Source organism: Balaenoptera physalus (assembly GCF_965194825.1).
Source record: "Balaenoptera physalus genome assembly, chromosome: 13".
NCBI classification, from domain to species: Eukaryota; Metazoa; Chordata; class Mammalia; order Artiodactyla; family Balaenopteridae; genus Balaenoptera; species Balaenoptera physalus.
Window position 1 is genome coordinate 42,447,096 of NC_138892.1, and position 21,123 is coordinate 42,468,218.

The following is a 21,123-nucleotide window of genomic DNA, read 5'->3' on the forward strand; positions in this document are numbered from 1 at the left end:
GAATAGTACTTAAAAGTAATTACTGTAACTTAATAAATGCAGCATATGTTGTAATTCTTCCATTAGGGAATCATGTATCTTTGTAAGATTTATCTTTTTTTCAGCCAAAAAATCATGAAAACAAAGTATCTAAATAAAATAAATTTAGGATCAGATTTCTATATCACTGTAACATAAAATATTAAACTATCTAAAATAATAATGAGGAAGCATATTTAATTATACTACTGTCACTGTAAATAAGGTTAATTAATGAAAGACGTTAAAGTAAGACCTAAAGAAATATATACCCCAATTTCCCCCAAAATGATCTGCAAATTTAATGAAATTCTAATTAAAATCCCAAATGAATATCTCATGAATTTCCCAAGTAGAACCCTAAAATTCACTTGTGAGAGTAAAAGACCAAGAATAGCTGAGACAATTTTGAAGACTAAGAAATAATTAAAACAATGTGGTACTATACAAGATTAAACAAATGGAAGAAAACAAGAGTATTTAGAAATGGACCGCAGAGTGACATCAGCATCACGGTGGAAGAAGACATTCATCGTTTTGTCCCCCCTCCAACAATAATAATTCAGCCTCTATCCACGGACCTCTGTGGGCAATATGGGATCCAGCACCATCGGCCAAGAGAGCTGGGAGAGTCTCACCCACCCATGCATTGGGTACCAGTCATACAGACCTATTCCTAGCTGTGGACCCTGCAGCGGCCCACGAACTGGCTCCAGCCCCTCTCAGCCACCATCTGGGAGCCCCAGTCAACACTGTCTTTCACAGTCACCACAGATGACAGAGCCTTTGTGGAAGTGCAGGTTTCCAGAGAAGTTCCAGCACATTGTTACAGGAAAAAAATATGAGTTTGGATACACTGAAGAGGAGTACTGAATCATGAGCTGCATGACTAGGGGTGGGAAGGGGCTGGGAGAGTGGCAGATGGGACTCTTGGAGGACATTAAAGGGACACAGATCTCACTAACTTTTCTGCAGACACCATCAAAATACATAAAGAACTTTTACAAACTAATTATAGAAAGACAAAAGAACTCAAAATAGGTATATTTAAAATGGTTAATTCACACAGGAAGAAACCCAAATGGCCAATAAACATAGAAAATATATTCAATATCATTCGTAATCAGAGAAAGGCCAATCAAAAGAGAGAAAAACCATTTCACAGCTATCAAACTGACAATGACTAGTAAGTGTGACAAAACTAGAACTGAGCAAAAATGCAGTGGAAAAAGAACTCATTTCCTGCAGATGGGGGTATAAATTGGCACAGCCACTTTGGAAAACCATTTGGCAAGAACTGGTAAAGCTGAAAAAGAACACACTGAACAAGCCAGAAGTTCCACTTGAGTTGTCTACCCTAGAAGAACTTTTGTTTATGTGCACAGGGGAACAGGTAGTAAGACATTCACTGATGCGATGCTTTGAAATAATGAAACAGTAGAAACGATTTAAAGTATACCTCGATAAGGAATGATAGAATACTACAAAGCAGTTAAACAGGACAGATTAGGCCCTTATTTACCAACACTGATAAATCACAAAAGCTATATCGTTTTTTTGTTAGTTTTTAAAAAGCAAACTGCAAAAGGATATGTAGAGTAGAATACAACTTATGTCAATTTTAAGCATACATTATAATAGCATATTTTGTTTACAGATGTTTGTAGACATGTACAGGAATGTTCATGAGAATGATTCACAGCAATTTCAGGAGAGGTTTCCTCGAGGAGATAGGAAAAGAGCATACTGAGCAACCTGCAGCAATTACAGCAAAATGTTAGCATCCGCTTAATCTGACAGTTATATTCTTCTCTATACTTATCTGTAGGATTGAAATGTTTTAAAATTTAAATAAATGTTTTAAAAGGTAGAAATTATAGACAGCACACATAGATACTTTTCAAGAAAAAGCGTAGTTAGAAGGGTATTTGAGGAATAAAGAAAGGTGGTTTTTTTTTTCTTAACATGAAAGATGCTGCAGTGTATTTGCTGATGGAAATCATGCATTAGGGTGAGACAGATTAATGACAAAGGAGAGAAAGAATATAGTAATAGGAGCAAAGTCTCAAAAAGAAAAATGAATGTAGAGCAGTATAATTTATTTGCTAAATACAGCTGGTACAACGTGCTTTGATTTTTGACTACATACAACATTCGGGAAAGTAAGGTGACAGTGGACTAAGGACTTCCAAAAATTTGCCTCTCCACAAAAGTAATGAAAAAACTGGCAGTATCAAATTTTTCAGAACTCTGGAAAAGTTAACAAAAGGCTTTCAGCAATCCAAGGGATCTTTAGTCAATAAAAACAGCTGTATTTCAGGAAGAACAGAGGACTTTGTGGTGTTTTAAAATACCACAGTCCCATCCTCTGCTCCCCAGCAGCCTTGAAAAATAAGTTGTATTCCTGGTACTGATAGCAGAGTAGGAACGGAATTCCTTCAAAGCCTCATTCTCAAAGAGGAGTCATTATTTCACCTATATGGTGGTTCCCTAGAAGAGTCTACTTGAAAGGCTTATCTATTAGACCTCACCCAAACTCATTAAAACCTCCTTTCTGGGATGTTTGTCAAATGTTTCAACATAACAGTTGTTTGAGAGGATGGAAAGCAGTTGGGACAAACAACAGACAAATCAAAAAGCTTAAGCAAAAGCTGAGGAATGAGATATCCACAGGGGCTTGAAAAGCTCAGACATATTCTTGGGAAGCTAGAAGGCCATGCACATGTTCAACAAAGACTGGAGAAGGCCCTAAGCTCTCACTTCTGATTGACCTTGAGGTTCTTTGCAAGCAGAAAGTGAAGGCTAAGGCAGAGCTGTAAGCTGCCTGGCTGAGTGCTGAGTGCCCCAACTTGCACTTGCACGAAGAGTTCCTCGACAAAGATCAAGACTTACTGGTTCTAGGGATTTAAGAAGTCTCTGACCACTAACTAACCAAGTAGAGACTTCAGTGGCCACACATGACAAAGATACAGACTTTATAGTATTAGTTCAGAAATGTCACAAACAACAACAAACGCTGGAGAACCTGATACCCAGAACTGCCATGTTACATTATTTGAACAGTCCAGTTTTCAACAAGACATGCAGAAGAGCAAAAAAGTATAACCCATGGGGAGCAGGGGGGAGCAATTAATAGAAACTGTCCCTGAAGAATCCCAGACATTGGACTTACTAGGCAAAGACTTTAAATCAGCTATCTGATTTAAATCTGTACAAAGAACTAAAGGAAAGTATGAAAACAATGTCTCACCAAGTACAGAATTATCAAATAGAGAATATCAAAAAGAGAAAGAAATGTATATTTCACTTAAAATACAGATGTCAAAGAAGAAAACAACTGCAACAAAAAACGTACTGTGTAGCCTTAACTATGTCCCACGTGCTGTAATCATCAATATGAGTTTTCCGTCCGAGGGGTTCACCATATCCATGGCTATAATGGCTTTGAGGTTTGATTTCCTGTTGAAGAAAAAAAATTACACAGAGATAAGAATTGAGAAATGAAGTATGAAAATATTTCAGTATTTTACTATTGCTTTTGTGCTGTTTGAAGAATGTTTGTTATTTAAAAGATTAAGTTTAACCTTATGCTGAAGTCTGTACTCTTTGGAGAAAAAGCATGTTCAAATAGATCTACCCCTTATACACACTCTCAAAACAGAAAAGCTGCAAAACTGTAAATCAGTGACAAATCAGTAACTGAAATTCATCTTTAGCTCCATAGAACTCTACTTCTTCATCAAATCAACTCTCATTCTCTCAGACCAATTTTTCTACTATTCCAGCATAACCCCCTAGCTCTAACACTCTACTTCAAAACTTTCATCACATGCCAAATAAAAACTAAGGTCCTAAAAAAGGAACCCAAGGATATTATTCTATTATTTTCAGATATCACCTTTTCTTATATTCCTTCATGCTGAGGGCTTGTTAAGGCATCGACTATTAGGTGAATAAAGAACAATAGGGCATTCTAATAAAATGTAAATCTGCTTGAGTAGTTCTAAAAATGTCAACACCCTTAAAGAAACTAATTTTTATATAAAAATTTAATTAAACAGCTTTATAGAATATTACATCCATTTAAAACTTATATGCTATGTGCAATTTTCTATTTAAAATACAAACTTTGCTATGCATAGTCAGCTTCCTCAATATGGCACTAAGATACAATTACTTCTTTTATATGAAAACAGAAAAATTGAGCATGTTTGGTTCTACTACCTAATCCATTCAAATTTCTATGATTCTGATATTTTTCTCTTACAGGCACACACACATAAATGAAAGGATAAGGCGTAACAAGATATTTGGAGAGAATTAAATCCTTAGAACAATTCATTCTCTCTTGGCCACTAATATTTAACAATACAAATTTATGGTATTTCATTGGAGAAAAAAGTCTATTATCTTTAGCTCACTCTAGCCATTTAATCTATGTGGAAAATTCCAATACTGATTTGTTTGAACCATACATTTAGAAGACTATCAACAATATTGCTGAATATTTTCAACAATAGGGAATTTAAAAGTTTCACGAAAGCAAATTCTGCTTAGTATATAACCTTTCCTTATGAAAATGTCACCGCCAATATTAAAATACCACCGTAATAATCATAAATCCACATTTGCAGAAGAAAGAAAATAGACATCAGTCTTAAGCCGAGATTCACAACGTATTACACGTACTGCATATAATTTACTAAGTGATTTTTTTGAGAAATTGTTCTTGGACTCCATTAAAATAGAACTGGTTAAATATGAACACAAGCAGGTATAGTACTTTGGGTGTACGCAACACTGAATAATTGATGAAGCTAACCAATACATAAGACTTACCCAATTTAATTTTTTTAAACTTTTCTATTTAATTTCTCCACTGAATTGCAGTTCTCAACTTCTCTATGCTCTCTATTCAGTGGAGCAAGATAAAATAAAGACACGTCTCAGATCAGTAGCACTTCCTTTTTTTCTAAATTTTTTCTGATATTATTCTCCCCTACCATAAGGAAAATAACCTTTTAAACTTTCAATTCTGACTTTTTCTATAGGGCCATAAGACACCTGAAGGAAAATAAAAACCTGGCCATAGTTTACAAGCAGAATGGAGTAAAATGTCCAACGGAACATGTATTGAAAGTCTGCTATAAACAAAGCCCTCTACAATGTACTGGGACCCCAAGCCAGGACAGGGTAAGGCTAGTGCAAAGTTTAAGAGAGTGCCAAAAAACTCCATAATCAAGTTTTTAAAAATCTTAATGAATTATCTTTTAAAAATCAAAACAAAACAAAACATAAACATAAGCATTTTAAATATAGACAGCACCAGTATTGCTCGTTTTTCCTTTTGTGTCAGGCTCCACTGTGGCTTGAAGCAGAACTGCAAACCAATATGCAAATACCAAATATGGTCTCTTGCCCTCAAGGCCGTTACAATCCAAAATGGAAGGACAAAGTAGACAAGAAACATAAGTCAAAGATTAGAAGCAAAAGCTAAGTTAAAACTTAAATAAAGACAACATAAGGGCCAAAAAGTAATAATATAACTTTAAAAACTATTTCAATATGAAAATCTGCGAGGGCAAACTGCTATTCTTTTTTACTAAGGACAAATAGGTTGCTTTTACAGGCAAATAACAAACATTCATTAAATAAAAAATAAATCTCTTTTTAAAGCTTACTATTCTAATGCTTTCATGTGATTTTAGTTTCATTTTTATCCCCAGAGACCTGTTATTATATATAATGATTAAATTGTATTCTCAGTTTATCTACCGTCCATTTTGCCCCACTGACAGTGCCAAATGTGATCTTCCAATGTACTAGAAATCAGACTTTTTTTCCAATAACATTTAAAAATTAAATGCATTTGTTTTATCACAATTATATGGTTTTTATTTGTTTACTTCTACTTTTTAGTAAAGGAAATATGATTTTTTTTAAAGATGGTTTTACATATATCCCTAAAGTAATTTTCAAGAGGTAGAGTTATTCCCACTAAAAAGGTAGAGGAAATGGTGTTTAAGCAAATCTCCAACCTGTTGTACTATTTTTAAAAAAATTAATAACACAGAACTTAAATTCTTTTTCTCACTTTTAATCACATTGGAAACTGATTCACCTCTAGAACTAGCACCCTGCCAATCTGACAAACGACAACACTCTCTATCAAGATAACCACCACTATCACTAGGCCTGGGAATAACAGTTGTGATTTTTAAACTTTAAAAACATAAAATAAAAAATACTGTGTTAATGTAAATAAATATATCCTATAAATGTATAATGATATTAATTTTTTAATTATAAATTTGCTATTATATATAAGATAAATTTTCAACATACAAATATTTAATGACACTAAAATTCTATAATTTTTCCTTGATTTTAATGGTGATCAAGATGCAATTTAATTGATATCTCTGCCAAGGAAAGTAATACTAATTAAAGAATACATATGTAGGTCATTGTAACTTTTAAGAATTCTGTAATTCCATTAGAAGCAGCATGGTATAATAGAAAAAGTCCTTGACTGAGAGGCTACTGAATTGAAAGTCGGCCACTCTCTTACCTAGGCTACAACCCAGCAAGGCAATTAACTATGGTAGGATTCAGGTCCCTTATTTGTAAAAAAGAGGAGGATGAATAAGATCAGCTTAGAGTTCCACCCAGGTGCCTCAAGGACTAACATCAGGGTATCAAAGAGCTTGATGGTTTCAGCTCCACTCAATACACTCCCTTCTTAAACAAAGCACTTTGTTATGTAGCCTCTTTTTAGATACTGGGGCTTTACATAATATTTCTTTAATTAAAAAAAAAAAAGATTCAGCTCCTTTTTAAAAGTTTAAAAACCACTAGATTAGAAGTCCTCCAAGATCCCTTCTAAGGCTACCATACAATGATTTTATATATTGGAATAAAGAAATTACAGCCACTAGAAAGATCCTTAAGGTACCTAAATTGACAGCCAAAGGTTTTTATAGCCCTAGGAGTTGCTGAACAGAACTAGAAGGAGAGAAAGCACCTCCAAAACCTGCTGCTCAAGTAGCAGACAGGAATGAGACGAGCTGGGACAAGCTCAGCTGCCATACACTGCTGCTAAGAGAAATCAATACGATAAAACTCAAACTTATACAGCAGATACAGGCAAACTCTGGATGGCATATCAAGATGATAGACTCCATAAGACGTGTTTATTCACATGCCTGGAGGGAATTATATAACCAATAAACTAGTTAGCAAGTGTCTGTGTGCAATCTAGTTAACTTTTAAAAAATACTAGACCTATTAATCTTTAGTTTACATTCATTTAAAACAAAGAGGGAGGCAGCACTGATCAAAGAATCCTCTATGGCAGCGGTCCCCAAGCCCCGGGCTGCGGACTGCTACAGAACCGGGCCACACAGGAGGTGGTGAGCGGTGGGCGAGGGAGCGAAGCTTCATCTGCCGCCCCCATCACTCGCATTAGCGCCTGAACCATCCCCCCCCCCCCACCCCAGGCCATGGAAAAACTGTCTTCCACGAAACCGGTCCCTGGTGCCAAAAAGGTTGGGGACCCCTGCTCTATGGCACAGTACTTTATTACCAACCAAATATAGATGTTTAATAAGTGCTCTATAAGAAAAGGTGCTCCAAGAATCGGTTCTATGGTAGAGTATATCTGAAAGAACAAACATGCAAGAGAGTAAGTTCAGGAATATTCCAAAAGAAGGGTAAGGGCAGGGACTTGCCCTGCCATTAATTACAATACATCAGACAGCAAAAAGAAAAAACAGGAGTACTGCAGTGATAAACAGGGCAGTGGAATAGAGCTTGAAGAATGAGAATTAGAATCAGGAGAGAAAGACATATTATTCAGTAAATGGTATAAACGGACAACTGGCTAGTCATTTGGGATAAAAAAAAAAAATTCAACAGGCTCCAACATAGAAGGGTGATGTGCTTGGTAGAAAGACGCTAACAAATACAGCCAAGGATATAGTTTCTTTAATGGCATATGATGCTGAAACTTGTCTGAAAAAGCAGGGCCACACAAAGCAGAATTCAGAGCAGTATGCTCCCAGGTGGAAGCTTCCCAGGTCAGCAACACATCCCATGAGAACATACAGGTAGATGCCTATACCATTCTTCTGGTGAGAGAAGCATGCACCCTCCTGTTCTGGGGAGTCTTTGTGCCACTCTGGACTCTCCTGACTGTTCTGGAGACTCTGACCGTATGTCTGGTGCTCACCAGGTCTAAGTAACTTGTTCAAAACAGCTCTAGGACTTTCCTTAATGAAAGACCAGTTAAAGTGCAGATCAATTTCCCAGGCTTCCTAGAGAAGTGACTACCCGGCAGGACCAGGCCTCAGTCAAGGACTCTTCCTATAAGATTCCCATCTCACTCCTTATATTAGATAACTTCCAGTCAGGTCAAAGATGTAAATATAAGAATATCAGTAATAATAGTCCTAGTGTTTTAAAAAAAAAAAAAGCTCTGAGAAAAGCATGAGTAACAACACATTGAAAAATGGGCAAAGAATATGAAGATAATTCAAAGAGGGCAAAATACAATGGCAAATATAGGCATGAAAAGATGCCATAATTCTCAATATAAATGCATTTCCAAACAGAGAGAGAGAGAGCACAAAATCAATTCAATAAAATTCTAGGGCACATACATGTTACCTACAAGACACGTTACCTGCCTGCCTTTGGTGCATTAACCCATAAATATACACAGGTGAATTAGCAAACCAGTAGGGCTTAACCATATGCTTGTAAATTGCACTGTGCAAATGTCTGCTGTCAGGTATCATTCTAACAGGCTGGACTGTGAATCAAGAAGCTAATTGTAGTTAATTATATTAATTTTGAGCTTCTCAAATTTAATTCCATTAAATGTATATGATGAAACTAGAACAATATAAAGCGTTGTTGACAAGAAGAAAGAAAAAAAGTCTCTATACATAATTGATTCATTTTTAAGTCCTAGCCAAAACTGAGGAGCCAAATGTGAGACCTTCTTAAAACCTAGGTAGTAATGAACTAAATTCTAGGAATACCATAAGGATTTTTAAATAGGAATATATAATGAGAGGACAGCATAAGCATTAAACATATAACCAAATGAACAATGAAAGATAAGGAAAAGCAGTAGCCACTACAAAATTATAAAATAACTCTCTTTTAAAATGTATTTAATTAATAGTGCCAGCAAATGGCACTACACTCAGGACAGAATTTCTTACTAATCTATTGGATGTACCCTCTTTAAGGGAAGATTGGACAAAAATGATTTGGTAATATAATGGAAAGATTTCAAATCAATTTTTTCAGTAAGTAAGAAGTCTCTGCTATATTATATGCTCTGCTGTGGTCCCCAATCCCTGGCTAACAGTATGTGATTTTTGCTTTTAAAAAAGAGAGGCCAACTTGAGGCATAGGTAGGTTCTCTTTATGCTGTAGGACCACCACTGTCTCAATCCAAACTATCAAATTCACTTTGCTTGCTTCCAACAAATTTTAGACTAGGAAAATGTTCATCACCTTCTAGCTTCACTAAAAACTGGTTTTCACTTCATTTCCTTCTAGTATTAATCTATATGTATATACATACTTGCAACAATATACATAAATCTGGCACACTTTTTTTTCCTTCCACAAACATTTGAAGAACAAATGCCTATATATATATTTTTCTCCCTCTCCTTGAAAAAAAAACTTTATTTTTAGGATTATTTTTATTTAGGACAGTTTAAGATTTACAAAACCAGTACACAGTTCCCATATTCCACACACCCAGTTTCCACTATTATTAACATCTAACATTAGTATGGTACATTTGTTGTTATTCAATCAATATTAATACATTATTAACTGAGATCTATACTTTATTCAGATTGCCTTAGTTTTTAGGTAATGTCCTTTTTCTGTTCCAGGATTCCATCCAGGGTATCGCATTACATTTAAGTGGTCATGGCTTCCTAGGCTCTTCTTGGCTATGACAATTCCTCAAACTTTACTTATTTTTGATGACTTTGACAGTTTTGAGAACTAGTCAGGTATTTTGTAGAATGACCTTCAACTGGGATTTGTCAGGGGTTTTTTTTCACTATTAAACGAGAGTATGTGTTTTTAGGAAGAAGTGTTATTTTTTAATTTAACCTAATTTTGCAAATTTCCTTCAATACTGCTATATAATCTTTATTTGCCCAAATATTTATATATGTTTAGTCTGTAATCACAGTATTCATATACTTTATATTCTTCCCTTTTACATTTCCTCTTAGAATGGCTATTATTAAAACGACAAGATATGACAGATGTTGGAGAGGATGTGAAAAAAAGGGAATCCTTGTTCACTGTTGGTGGGACTGTAAATTGGAATAGTCACTATGGAAAATAGTATGGGGATTCCTCAAAAAATTAAGAATAGGACTACCATATGATCTAGCTATTTCACTTCTCGGTATTTATCCAAAGAACACAAAAACACTAATTCAAAAAGATATCTGCACTCTTATGTTCACTGCAGCATTATTTACAATAGCTGAGACATGGAAACAACCTAGGTGTCCATCGATGGATAAAGGGATGAAGAAGATGTGGTATATCCGTACACAATGGAATACTACTCAGCCATAAAAAAGAATGAAATCCTGACATTTGCGACAACACAGATAGACCTTGAGGGTATTATGCTAAGTAAAATAAGTCAGAAGAAGAAAGACAAATACTGTATGATTTCACTCACATGTGGAATCTAGAAAAATAAAACAAAATAAAACAAAAACAAACTCATAGATACAGAGAACAGATTAGTGTTTACCAGAAGAGAAGGGGATTGCGGGGAGGTGAGCAAGGGGTGAAGGGGGTCAACTGTATGGTGATAGATTATAACTAGACTCCTGGTTTGTAGTGTATACAGATGTTGAATTACAATGCTGTACACCTTAAACTTATATAATAAATTTAAAAAACAAACCAAGAAAAAGGATAACTTAAAAAAAAAAAGAATAAATGGATGGACTTTTCCTCACTACAACAAAATACTTCCTTTAACTCATTTAACATTTCTTCTTTTTAACCCATTACTGACCAGGGGATTTTTGTAGAAACTAACGCCTGTGGCCTTAATACATTTCTGGTCAAAAATGTATTAACTGGAGTAAATTCCTAGAGAGAGATTCTTAAAGGGTATGAATATTTTTATGGTTCTTGATACAATATCTAAATTGTTTTTGCAAAGGGATTATATTTATAATCCCATCATCAATATCTGATTAACCATTTCTCCATAAACTCACTGACTCTAGATGTTATTTTTAAATTATCCCTTAATTTAAATAGAGTAGATAATACTTGAACTCTCAACCTTAAATATATTTTCCTATTCTATATCATCTTTTGAGAATTGCCTGTTCCTATCCTTTGGCCATTTTATGCTATTTCGGTCCTGAAATTTGTTTGTTTAATGTATTTGAATCTGATTTTTATGTATAGAGAAGATTAGATACTAACCTTTTCATACTGATCTAAACACTTCTGTTCCATTTTTAGAGCTGTTATCTATGCTTTTGATATGTTTCAAGGATTATACTTTATAATCACGTACATTTTTTTCCTTGGGCATTTTTGCTCCTGACTTTTATATTTAAATACTACCATAGCACTTGGAGGAAGACAGGGTTACCGCTGCAGCGGAGCCTCGGGCCACCCACTCCTGCTCCTAACTTACCGCTGTTCTCTCTCGCCAAGGAACAAGTCAGTCAGGAAGCCGCACCGCAGCCATGGCTTTTAAAGATAATGGAAAGACTCCCGTGGAGCCCCAGGTGGTGATTCACTGCATTAGAATCACCCTCACCAGCCACAACGTGAAGTCTTTGGAGAAGGTATGTGCTGACCTGATCAGAGGCGTGAAGGAAAAGAATCTCAAAGTGAAAAGGACCAGTTCAGATGCCTACCAAGACTCTGAGAATAACTACAAGGAAAACTCCTTGTGGTGAAGGTTCTAAGACTTGGGATCTTTTCCAGATGAGGATCCACAAGGGACTCATTGACCTGCCCAGTCCTGAGATTGTCAAGCAGATCACTTCCATCAGTATTGAGCCAGGAGTCGAGGCTGAAGTCACCAGTGCAGATGCTTAAATCAACATTTTTAATAAATTGATCATCAGTTGTTTAAAAAAAAAATACTTCCATAATCATTAGTGCTACCCATCAAATATTTCCAGTTCTTTTCCCAAGCACATGGTAGTTTTGTATGTCCTTGGCCCCTGGAAAATTAAGTAAGCCCAAGTGATTGACTTTTTTCTTTTAACCAAGAGAATATGAATAAAAGAGACATGTTGCTGTCAGAGAATAGGTTTTAAGAGCCAGTATGCAATTCCTCATTCTCACTTCTCGTCGGCCATGGAAACTGGCAATGTTCCAGAGAGCAGATAATCAGTCTGGGTCCCAGAGCAGCCGTAATGCATGTGTAGCAAACTACTGACACGTATGCCACTAAGATTTTAGGGTTGCTACTGCAGCAAAACCTAGCTTATCCTGACTACTATAACTCTGAGAGTTATTCTAGTAAGTAGCATGCAGATGGGGACCTATATAAATCATTTTCATTGCATTTTGGAGCTGGTTATAAGTAGTATATGGGAGTACTACTAATGTACAGATTTACCTTGTATCTAGCCACATTGTTAAAATTATAATCTCTAATTTTTTATGATCTCTTTGAATAGTCTAAGAATACAATCAAATCTGAAAATAAGTGTCTTTCATTTCATGGCATACGGCATTGGCAGAAACATCAAATGCAATTTTAGAAAAAAAATAATGACAGTACATCCTTATTTCCTTATTTTTTTTTCCCATTTTAAACAGGCAATGCCCTTACTGTTTCTGCATTATATATAAAGTTGTTAAGTCGTCCTTATTCAAATCCATTCCAGAGAATGAATAACATTGCATTTAGATACAAATGTCTACTTGACCACCTTTTTCTGTCCTTTTCTGTTTTACCTCTACAATATCCTCTTAAAAGGTCTGTCTACACTGCTGTTCCAATCACTCCCCTGCTTAAAATCCTTAAAATCATGCATATAGAGTAAATGAAGAACATTTCAGCAGTCATACAAAATCCCATGGTCTGGCCCCACCTTACTTTTTCCAGCTTTAATATTCATCATTTCCTTCCAAGCATCATACATGTTTATTTATACCAGCCATTCCAAGAAGTCATGTACTTTAAAAACCTCAGTATCATTTTGCTCATGTTACCTATTCTACTCAGAAGGCACACCCCATCTCAGGTTTGGCAGACTTTTACAAATCCTTCAATTCACACTTCAGAAGTCACCATAGCCTTCCCTGTTTCCTTCAGGCAGAGTCAACTGTCCTGTTACGTGTGTTCTCACTACTACGCAAACAAATTATTATAGTACTGTGTGATGGTATATGTGTTAGTTTCCCATTGATCCTCTAATAGATTTCTACAAGCTTAGTACCTTAAAAGGACACATATTTATTATATTATAGTTCTGGAGATCGGAAGATCAAAATCAAACATCGATATCACAAAGGGTCAGCAGAGCCATGTTCCCTAAAGAGGCTCTAGGGGAGAAGCCATTCTTTGCCTCTTCTAGCTCTGGTGGCTTCTGGCATACCTTGGCTTGTGGTGACATCAGTCCAATATTTGAGGCCAGCATCTTCAAATCTCCCTGGTCTGCTTCATAAGGGCTATTCCTTCTGTATGTGGGTTCAAATCTCTGTCTGCCTCCCTCTTATAAGGATATGTGTAATTGCAATTAGGGTCCACCTGGATATCCAGAATGACCTCCCCCATCACAAGACCCTTAATTTAATCATCCCTGTAAAGATTCTTTTTCCCTTATAAGGTAACACTTATAGGACAAGTTCCAGGGTTTAAAATTTGATATCTTTGGGAAGCCATTATTCTGCTTACCAGAGATGGGAATAAAGGTGGAAAAGTGAGAAGTAAAGAGGCAAAGTTAATATTACATAGGCTAGGTGCTGTTTGTAGTTTTCTCTCAGCTATCAAATATCCTCAGTCATTGGCAGTATCAACTGTTGCCTCTCTCATGTGGGGCATTTTGAGAATTCTGAAATACTCTCTCCTTGACCAAACTGCAGTCAGACTCCTCTGAGCATTCTTCTCAACTAGGCCTTGACCTTGGCTCCCATCCTTACTGGGACTGCATAGTCCAGCTTCAGCAAGAATCCTGCTAAGTCAGTTTAGAGAATTTCCTGTCCTTGCTATCTGATCACCCTGGCTTGCCCTCAGCAAGAATCCTGTTAAGTTGGTTTAGCAAGAATCTCCCTATCCTTGATGTCTCCTCTTAGTATTTTCCCTCCACTGACCACCCCCCCCACCTCATTCTGCCTGTTGGCTATAAATCTCCAATTGTCCTTGCTGTATTCAGAACTGAGCCCAGTTTTATACTGAGGGCTCCTTTCCCCCTATTACAATAGTTCCTGGATGAAATCCATTTTTACCATTTTAACTACTGTCAGCTCTGGTTTTCTTTGACAGAACCTCCCTCTGTAACATTCTCTGGTGCAGAAGAGACATTCTTCAGCTTACCTCTAAAAAGTCCTCAGCTCCTATGTCACTGGTATAACTTTGGGGTTGCTTCTGCCCAGCAGGCAATTCTCTTTGGTAAGTTTCTTTCAAGATGGCTATAGCCTGTCTAGCCTCTAAAGTGTTTGTTTGGCCCAAAGAAAACACCTTTAATTCAACATCACTGGACACACAGAGGAAGCTCTCTCTCCTGGCTCTTCCACTGTATGGTTATTTTATATATTGCTTACCTTTACACTTCCCCAGTAAAGCAGCAGCTGCCCCCAGTGTCTGGGCCATCAGTAATTCCAGGGGACCCAAATCACCCTTTTCCAAGAATTCTCTAACACTCCACTCAGACAGCATCCTAGGGAGGCCTAACTATTTTCCACAACCCCGCAGTCATTCAGCCAGAGAAATATTTTTCCTCCTGAAAAGTTCCCCAATCTTTCAGAGGAATTGTTTGCAACCCACATGGAAGACAATATAAACACTACAGCACTCCCTCTTGGGTTGATAACTCTTCCAAGAACCCTTTGCTCCCACTAAAGTCTCTCTTTATCTTGTATAGACTAGAGGTAACAGAGTTCCAGTACAAATCACAGCCACTTTCCAGCAGGTTCAGCACCTCTGTTTATACTGCAGGGCTCCTTTGTCAACTACTGTCCTCAGTTTTGAGCTCCAAGAAAACTGCTTAGATGACAAGAAAAAAATCCCACTTTACATCCTATTATACAAAATTGTATCTTAAAATACTTAGTATTTCTCACATAACATTATGTTTTTTGGGATTTACCTGTGCTGAAACATGTAGTTCTGGTTTATTTAATGAAATTATTAGACAGTATTCCATTACATGAATAAACCACATACATTCCCCTACTAAGAGACTTTTTTGCTACTATAAATCATACTGCAATAAACAATCTTATACAGGTCTCATCTGTAAAAGTTTCTCTAGGGTAAGCACCTAGTATTGGAACTTCTGGATTAAGAGATTTTGAGTATCTTCTACTTTATTGTCATTAAAATACTTTCCAAAGTGGCAGTACCAACTTATACTCTCACTAGCAATGTATGTGTTTTTCACTATACTTAGATGTACCAGACTTAATTTTGGAGGAATCTGATGGGTACTAAATTATATCTTGTTTTGACCTGCATTTCCCGGAAGCAAATAGAAAAAAAGTTAATTTAGGTAGATCAACTATATCAATGCTGCTGAAAAGTCAACAAAGATGAGGACCACAAGTTAACCACTGGATACAGCAATATAGATTTTGTGTTGCTTTGCCAAGGTAGAAGCACATGCCAGACTAGAACTGATTAAAGAAAAGATGGAATGAAAGAAACTGGGAACAGCAAGTACAGGCAAATCTCTTGAGGAGTTTTGATACAAGGAAGAGCAAAGAAATAGGGCAGTAGGCAGAAAAGAAGTGGAATCAAAGGAAAACATGGTGTGGGTTTTGAGATTTTCTTTTTAGGATGGGAGAAATGACTACTAGTAGAAATGATCTGGTAGAGTCAAAAACTGATGAGGTAGACGTATGAGTAGAGAACTGCTGAAGAAATGCCTTCAGTGGGCGTGAGAGAATAGAAATCAAGCATAACCAAACATATACAGTATTTTTATGCTAAAAGACACAGAACACTGATGAAAGAAATCAAAGAAGATCTAAATAAATAGACATACCATATTTATGGATTGGAAAACTAAAAATGGTTAAGATGTCAATTCTCCCCACATCGACAGATAAGTTTAATGCAATTCCTATCAAAAGCCCAGCGAGACTTTTTGTGTATATAGACAAGGTTATTCTAAAATACATAATGATCAAGGGATCAATCCAAGAAGAAGATATAACAATTATAAATATTTATGCACCCAACACAGGAGCACCTCAATACATAAAGCAAATGCTAACAACCATAAAAGGGGAAATTGACATTAACACAATAATAGTGGGGGACTTTAACACCCCACTTACACCAATGGACAGATCATCCAAACAGAAAATAAATAAAGAAACACAAGATTTAAATGACACAACAGACCAGATAGATTTAATTGATATTTATAGGACATTCCACCCGGAAGTGGCAGAATACACTTCCTTCTCAAGTCCACACAGAACATTCTCCAGGATAGATCACATCTTGGTGATCACATCAAGCCTCGGAAAATTTAAGAAGATTGAAATCGTATCAAGCATCTTTTCCGACCACAACACCATGAGATTAGAAATCAATTACAGGAAAAAAAAAACTGTAAAAAACACAAATACATTGAGGCTAAACAGGGTGCTACTAAATAACCACGAGATCACTGAAGATATTAAAGAGGAAATCAAAAAATGCATAGAAACAAATGACAAAAAAACAAAATGACCCAAAACCTATGGGATGCAGCAGAAGCAGTTCTAAGAGGGAAGTGTATAGAAATTCAATCTCACCTCAAGAAACAAGAAAAATCTCAAATTAACAATCTAATCTTACACCTAAAGCAACTAGAGAAAGAAGAACAAAGAAAACCCAAAGTCAGCAGTAGGAAAGAAATCATAAAGATCAGAGCAGAAATAAATGAAATAGAAATGAAAAAAACAATAGCAAAGATCAATAAAAGTAAAAGTTGGTTCTTTGAGAAGATAAACAAAATTGATAAACCCTTAGCCAGACTCAACAAGCAAAAAAGGGAGAGGATGCAAATCAATAAATTAGAAATGAAAAAGGAGAGATCACAACTGACACCGCAGAAATACAAAGGATTATAAGAGACTACTACAAGCAACTATATGCCAATAAAATGGACAACCTCAAAGAAATGGGCAAATTCTTGGAAAGGTACAATTTTCCAAGAATTAGAAAATATAAACAGACCTATCTCAAGGAATGAAATTGAAACTGTGATTAAAAATCTTCCAACAAACAAAAGTCCAGGACCAGATGGCTTCACAGGCAAATTCTATCAAACATTTAGAGAAGAGCTAACACTATCCTCCTCAAGCTCTTCCAAAAAATTACAGAAGGAGGAACACTCCTGAATTCATTCTACGAGGCCACCATCACCCTGATACCAAAACCAGACAAAGATATCACAAAAAAAGAAAATTACAGACTGATATCACTGATGAACATAGACGCAAAATTCCTCAACAAAATACTAGCAAACAGAATCCAACAACACATTGAAAAGATCATACACCATGATCAAGTGGGATTTGTCCCAGGAATGGAAGGATTCTTCAATATACACAAATCAATCAATGTGATACACCATATTAGCAAACTGAAGAATAAAAACCATATGATCATCTCAATAGATGTAGAAAAAGCTTTTGACAAAATTCAACACCCATTTATGATAAAAACTCTCCAGAAAGTGAGCACAGAGGAAACCTACCTCAACATAATAAAGGCCATACATGACAAACCCACAGCAAACATCATTCTCAATGGTGAAAAAACTGAAAGCATTTCCTCTAAGATCAGGAACAAGACAAGGACGTCCACTCTCGCCACTCTTATTCAACGTAGTTTGGAAGTCCTAGCCATGGCAATCAGAGAAGAAAAAGAAATAAAAGGAATACAAATTGGAAAAGAAGAAGTAAAACTGTCACTGTTTGCAGATGACATGATACTATACACAGAATATCCTAAAGATGCCACCAGGAAACTACTAGAGCTAATCAATGAATTTGGTAAAGTTACAGGATACAAAATTAATGCACAGAAATCTCCCGCGTTCCTATACACTAACAATGAAAGATCAGAAAGAGAAATTAAAGAAACAATCCCCTTTACCACTGCAACAAAAAGAGTAAAATACCTAGAATAAGCCTACCTAAGGAGGCAAAAGACCTGTACTCCGAAAACTATAAAACACTGATGAAAGAAATCAGATGACACAAATAGATGGAGAGATATACCATGTTCTTGGATTGGAAGAATCAATATTGTGTAAATGACTATACTATCCAAAGCAATCTACAGAGTCAATGCAATCCCTATCAAAGCACCAATTGCATTCTTCACAGAATTAGAACAAAAAATTTTACAATTTGTATGGAAACACAAAAGACCCTGAATAGCCAAAGCAATCTTGAGAAAGAAAAACGGAGCTGGAGCAATCAGGCTCCCTGACTTCAAACTATACTACAAAGCTACAATAATCAAGACAGTATGGTATTGGCACAAAAACAGAAATATAGATCAATAGTACAGAATAGAAAGCCCAGAGATAAACCCCACATGCACATGGTCACCTAATTTATGACAAAGGAGGCAAGAACATACAATGGAGAAAAGACAGCCTCTTCAATAAGTGGTGCTGGGAAAACTGGACAGCTACATGTGAAAGAATGAAATTAGAACACTCCCTAACACCATACACAAAAATAAACTCAAAATGGATTAAAGACCTAAATGTAAGAACGGATACTATAAAACTCTTAGAAGAAAACATAGGAAAAACACTCTCTGACATAAACCACAGCAAGATCTTTTTTGACCCACCTCCTAGAGTAATGAAAATAAAAACAAAAATAAACAAATGGGACCTAATGAAACTTAAAAGCTTTTGCACAGCAAAGGAAACCATAAACAAGATGAAAGGACAACCCTCAGAATGGGAGAAAATATTTGCAAATGAAGCAACGGACAAAGGATTAATCTCCAAAAATATACAAACAGCTCATGGAGCTCAATATCAAAAAAAACAACCCAATCAAAAAATGGGCGGGGCTTCCCTGGTGGCACAGTGGTTAAGAATCCGCCTGCCAACGCAGGGGACACGGGTTCAAGCCCCGGTCTGGGAAGATCCCACATGCTGCAGAGCAACTAAGCCCATGTGCCACAACTACTGAGCCTGCGCTGTAGAGCCTGTGAGCCACAACTACTGAGCCTGTTTGCCACAACTACTGAAGCCTGCGCGCCTAGAGCCCCAGCCCCGCAACAAGAGAAGCCACCGCAATGAGAAGCCCGCACACTGCAATGAAGAGTAGCCCCCACTCACCATAACTAGAGAAAGCCCATGCACAGCAACAAAGACACAATGCAGCCAAAAATAAATAACTTAATTAAAAAAAAAAAATGGGCGGAAGACCTAAACAGACATCTCTCCAAGGAGGACAGACAAATGGCCAAGGGGCTCATAAAAGGATGCTTAACATCACTAATTATTAGAGAAATGGAAATCAAAACTACCATGAGGTATCACCTCACACCAGTCAGAAGGGCCATCATCATAAGATCTACAAACAATAAATGCTGGTGAGGGTGTGGAGAAAAGAGAACCCTCTTGTACTGTTGGTGGGAATGTAAACTGATACAGCCACTATGGAGAACAGTATGGAGGTTCCTTAAAAAACTAAAAAGAGAACTATCATGTGACCCAGAAATCCCACTCCTGGGCATATACCCTGAGAAAACCATAACTCAAAAGGACATATGTACCCCAATGTTCACTGCAGCACTATTTACAATAGCCAGGACATGAAAACAATCTAAATGTCCAACGACAGATGAATGGATAAAGAAGATGTGGTACATATATACAACGGAATATTACTCAACCATAAAAAGAAATGAAATTGGGTCATTTGTAGAGATGTGGATGGACCTAGAGTTTGTCATACAGAGTGAAGTAAGCCAGAAAGAGAAAAACAAATACCATATATTAACACATATATGTGGACTCTAGAAAAATGGTACAGATGAACCTATTTGCAGGGCAGGAATAGAGACACAGATGTAGAGAACAGACATGTGGACACAGGGAGGAAAGGGAGGGTGGGACGAATTGGGAGATTAGGACTGACATATATACACTACCATGAATAAAATAGATAGCTAGTGGGAACATGCTATAAAGCACAGGAAGCTCAGCTCGGTGCTCTCTGATGACCTAGATGGGTGGGGTGGGGGGTGGGAGGGAGGTCCAAGAGGGAGGGGATATATGTATACATACAGCTGATTCACTTTATTGTACAGCAAAAACTAACACAACATTGTAAAGCAATTATACTCCAATAAAAAAAAATTTTAAATAAACACTAAAAACAAATAAAATTTATATGCAAAAGCAACTAAAACAGGCAAAATAATTTAAAAAAAAAAAGAATTGTAGGAAGAAGGAGTCTACTCAATTTCAAGACCTATTATATAGCTCCAACAATCAAGATTGTGTCATACTGGCTGAGAGATGGACACATAGATCAATGAAACAGAAGACAGAACCCAGAAATAAAAACACACAAACATGCTCACCTGATCTTTGACAACAATGTAAAAGCAATTCAATGGAGGAACAATAAGCTTTTCAACAAATAGTGCTGGAGTACTTGGACATTTATAGGGGGAGAAAAAATGAAGCTCAACCTAATTCTCACAATTTATACAAGAAGTAATTCAAAATTGATCCTGAACTTAAATGTTATATGTAAAACCATAAACTGTTTAAAAAAGAAAAAGGCAAAAAACTCTTGGATCTATAGCTAGGCAAAGAGATCTTAAACTTGACATAAAAAGCACAATCCATAAAAGAAAAAATT

The 21,123-nt window shown here is 36.4% G+C and overlaps 1 protein-coding gene and 1 pseudogene across 6 annotated transcripts in view; one reads left to right on the forward strand and one right to left on the reverse strand.

Moving 5' to 3' along the window:
* The window catches only part of ZDHHC17 (zDHHC palmitoyltransferase 17), a 137,404-nt gene that overhangs the window by 103,943 nt on the left and 12,338 nt on the right, over window positions 1–21,123 (reverse strand). For all 5 annotated transcript variants that reach the window (XM_082418986.1, XM_082418989.1, XM_082418990.1 and 2 more), the window contains exon 2: window positions 3,374–3,477. In XM_082418986.1, the coding sequence (XP_082275112.1) occupies window positions 3,374–3,477 (104 nt within the window). The remainder of the gene's footprint in view (window positions 1–3,373; window positions 3,478–21,123) is intronic.
* Window positions 3,485–19,427, forward strand: LOC309640415 (small ribosomal subunit protein uS10 pseudogene; annotated as a pseudogene). Its single transcript has one exon. The product of its transcript is annotated as a small ribosomal subunit protein uS10 pseudogene (transcript).